Source organism: Gigantopelta aegis, chromosome 11 (assembly GCF_016097555.1).
Source record: "Gigantopelta aegis isolate Gae_Host chromosome 11, Gae_host_genome, whole genome shotgun sequence".
Taxonomy (NCBI): domain Eukaryota; kingdom Metazoa; phylum Mollusca; class Gastropoda; order Neomphalida; family Peltospiridae; genus Gigantopelta; species Gigantopelta aegis.
The window spans coordinates 12,503,195-12,507,731 of NC_054709.1; the positions used below are offsets into that span (position 1 = coordinate 12,503,195).

General features: G+C 37.4%; 1 protein-coding gene across 1 annotated transcript in view; it reads right to left on the reverse strand.

Moving 5' to 3' along the window:
- The window catches only part of LOC121384964 (steroidogenic acute regulatory protein-like), a 49,039-nt gene extending 44,952 nt beyond the window's left edge, over window positions 1–4,087 (reverse strand). The window contains exon 1 of the mRNA XM_041515456.1: window positions 3,970–4,087. Within this exon, the coding sequence (XP_041371390.1) occupies window positions 3,970–3,984 (15 nt within the window). The 5' untranslated portion in view covers window positions 3,985–4,087. The remainder of the gene's footprint in view (window positions 1–3,969) is intronic.
- Between the last annotated feature and the right edge of the window lie 450 nt (window positions 4,088–4,537).

Here is a 4,537-nt window from a genome sequence, read left to right on the forward strand (position 1 = left end):
AGTTAAAACAAATACAAAAGAAAACATTTTACAAAAAAAAAAAAAAAATGTCTTTAATGCTTGCTAATGTTAACAATATTATAAAAGAACTGAATATCTGCCCCAGTACTGAAACAAAATACAGGGGTGTAGCCAGAATTTTTTTTAGCATTGTGCACGCCAAAGGCGTGCCCGAGCGGGGATAATTGGGGGGGGGGGGCCTCCCCCTGTGAACATTTTGTCATCTTTTTTTCAAGTCAATTTTAAGAGGATATTTTATACAACAATTACAGACAGCCTCAGCCTATTCCCCGATTTTGTTTTTGCATTATGCACATGCGTACTGTGCATAATGGGCGCTACGCCTTTAAAATATATACATAATCATTTGGAGGGATTCCTTTTTTGCGTTTTGCGGTGGCTATGCTACTTTCACTTTATCGATGGTATTTCTATACTACAGTGACTTTCCAAATGTTTGTTTTTTAAAGCTCATTATGCAATGTTAGGATTTTTCAATTTTTGTGACACTTTTGGATTCCTGTTTACGTTAAAACTGTTTTTAATATTATTATGCAAAATTATAGCCAGTCCAATATTATATCTACATATACACCTTTCAGAGATAAAATAGAAGTAAATAATTTAGCCATCCCTAGCGGTCTGAGCACATTTCTTAAAAACTTTTTTAAAAGTTTAGACTGGTCGCAAGTTACAACTGTTGCAATATAATGTTGTTTACTGGTTTGCTGCACATCAAGTATCTAAAATTCAGCCTAAAACATCTGTCGGAATACTAGTACTAGTAGTAGTATGTCTGGATGGATAAACTTCCTGTAATCGTGAAGTTTGCAAGTTTTAATTTCTGAACGTTTACAGGCCATGACATAACCAATTTACGGTTCGCGTAAATTTAATTTTGCGTAACCGCCACGCGAACAGAACGGCGGTTCGCGTGAAATATTGTGCCCTGCAATGATTAATTAATCATATAGGCTATTGGATGTCAAACATTTGGTAATTTTGACATAGTCTTAGACAGGAGACCTGTTACATTTTTCCATTAGTAGGATTGCACATACCACAGCCATTAATATACCAGTCGTAGTGCACTGGCTGGAATAAGGGATCTTTTTTATATGCACCATTCAACACAGGAAAGCACATACCACAGCCATTAATATACAAGTCGTGGTGCACTGGCTGGAATAAGGGATCTTTTTTTATATGCACCATTCAACACAGGAAAGCACATACCACAGCCATTAATATACAAGTCGTGGTGCACTGGCTGGAATAAGGGATCTTTTTTATATGCACCATTCAACACAGGAAAGCACATACCACAGCCATTAATATACAAGTCGTGGTGCACTGGCTGGAATAAGGGATCTTTTTTTATATGCACCATTCAACACAGGAAAGCACATACCACAGCCATTAATATACAAGTCGTGGTGCACTGGCTGGAATAAGGGATCTTTTTTATATGCACCATTCAACACAGGAAAGCACATACCACAGCCTTTAATATACCAGTTGTGCAACACTGAAAGATATACCATATAGATAAGCTGCACACCTTTTTGTGCCACACCTCCCACTATAGTCTATAGTGACGTCCCAAAGTGGTATCAGTTACTAAATTTTGTTTTATTTAACGACGCCGCTAGAGCACACTGATTTTTTATCTTATCATCGGGTATTGGACGTCAAACATATGGTCATTCTGACACTGTTTTTTATCTTATCATCGGCTATTGGACGTCAAACATTATGGTCATTCTAACACTGTTTTTTAGAGGAAACCCTCTGTCGCCACATAGGCTACTCTTTTATGACAGGCAGCAAGGGATCTTTTATTTGCGCTTCCCACAGGCAGGATAGCACAAACCATGGCCTTTGTTGAACCAGTTATGGATCACTGGTCGGTGCAAGTGGTTTACACCTACCCATTAAGCCTTGCGGAGCACTCACTCAGGGTTTGGAGTCGGTATCTGGATTAAAAATCCCATGCCTCGACTGGGATCCAAACCCAGTACCTACCAGCCTGTAGACCGATGGCCTAACCACGACGCCGGTATATCAGTTACTAGTAATACTACACGTGACATTAGTCCAAATTGGATACGGAAGTGCCGTTTCTTTCTTGAGGATTATTCACTTAGTGTGGACCTTGCAGCTGCATTAATGTGACATCAAGAGGCAGGATTTAGCTCAGTCAGTCGAGGGCTCGCCTGAGGTGCTTGCATCGTGGGATCGAACCACCTCAATGGATCCATTCAACTGACTGATTGGGTTTTTCTCATTCAAACCAGTGCACCATAACTGGTCAAAGGCTGTGGAAAAGTGCTCTAGTGGTGTTGTTAAACAAAATTTAAATTTAATGTGACATCAAAATGAAAACACTGTGCAGGGGTGCAGAAAGTACTCACCCGATCGCCAAATGTGAGTAAAAATTCTGATGGTTGAGTAAAAAAATACAACTACCAGTCCAACGGGTGATCTGTCTTTTTCTGACTGTAATTATTATTATTATTATTTTAATTCATAGAATCTGTGACTCCACATGTCAAAATTCCAAACCATTAAAAAAAAAAAAAAGAGACAAAATAATCAACAATACATGTACCGCATTGATACTTTGGACTTTCGATCTGCGCGAGCATGACTTTCTGAAAACAGCGCCGGTCAAAGGTCAACACTTCCAAGAAGTGGCTTATTTACAATGAAAATATGTTGCTGGTTTGTTTTGAATGAATGGTTTTGTTAAATACTTGCGGGGAGTCACTTGAATTTTGTAGATCTATATGAAACAAATGTGAAAAACCTAGTCTTTACCAGAATATTTCAAAATTTAAAGTTTTGTCAATCAAGGTTTGGGGCTTACTTTCGTTTGCCACGTGATGATGACCACATACCAAGTGTCCTTAATAATGTTTTTTTTTTTTTTTAATTAAATACATTGTACATATACATGTATATATAATTTGAAGTGAAGACTGTGTATATTATACTATTGTTAAACAATAATATATTGTTCTATAGTCTGGCGGACTAGTAAACATTCTGACGGGCTAGTAAATTTTAGTTTGGTCTGGTCCTGCGGGCTAGTGAAATATTTTCCATTTTTGCACCCCTGACTGTGTCATGGAACAAATTATGGTAACCACCTTATTTTTCTGTCTGATTCAGACTAGGAACGAGGGGTGAATTCTATCTGTAGTTCCTATTAAGGGTCCTGATTAGTTAAATTCTGATTCACTTTATAAACTTACTTGTAAGTTTTGTCGAAGATCTGGTTTGCAATGAATTAGACTGACAAGAAAGTATAAATCAATAAAGATCTAACTAGGAATAGATAGGTCTGTAAACGGATCGCCTTTTTTCATACTAGTATGAAATTTACTAAAAGTTATTTATTTCTAAGCAGACTGTTTTCTAAATTGCACACACAAAATAGTATATTTTTGTTATTTCCAAAACACTTTTACTTTTCTTCTTACATCAAACCAAATTGAAATTATTTACAAAAAACACCAAAAAACACACACACACACACACACACAATTTACTTCCTTAAACTTATTGGTCGCCTACTATTTATCTCTTGGTTCACTTGACACAAATCAGTCATACCGGTGGGAACGATTTAATGAAATCGACAATTTTGAAAAAAATAAAACAAACCCAACAGCACCTATGGGAGGCTATGGCAATATGTTTAAATTCACACCCTGTCATCATATACAAAAACGAATTAAGGTATACCTGTACCTCTACCGAGACATTGTAACAAGTGTCACGAGGTGACGAGGGAACCTTTGATCCATCGAAAAAAACCGAAACTATCCGACTTCCGTTTTTACAGTTTTGATCTTCACTTTTTCGGGTGGGTTTAACGATGTAAATTCAAAAGATACGACAGCGTGGAATGTCAAAGGAAGTCGTTGCCCCGAAATATAAACACCCAATTAGCAATTAACTTACTGAATTCACAGACATTGTTTCAAGCGCAAATCGTTCTCATTGATAACGATTGCCTTCAGATGACGTTCTGTTACGGGAACAAAAGTTGTCGGCATCGGAATATTTCGGTACAATTCGGATTCTGTATTCCGGAGACCGGACGTTTTGGCCCCGGTGCATATTCCGAATCTGACGTTTCGCACCAAACCATTATATTACACAGAATCCGATATAAATGTTAAATATACTTGGTAGGTACTTTTATTAACTATAATTATAGGCGGAATGGAAATACAAAGGCTCGGTTCAGTAAGACCGAGCAGATAAACGTTCGCTAGGTTGATTTATGCGCTTCGCATTAATTAACCCAATTTTGACCACATCGGGAGCCACTAAAAACTTAGTAAAATAGAACTTTCGCGAGTGACGTTTCGCTGTTACTGGACAGTGTTTAAGTAGGACAGGTTGACCCTTTTACTTATGCTTTAATTAATTTTGAACTGTAACTTATTTCGAAACTTTGGTCATTAATAAGACAGAAAACTAGCTCGAGCCACACACTTTTCTCTACGTCAACACAAGAAAGTAC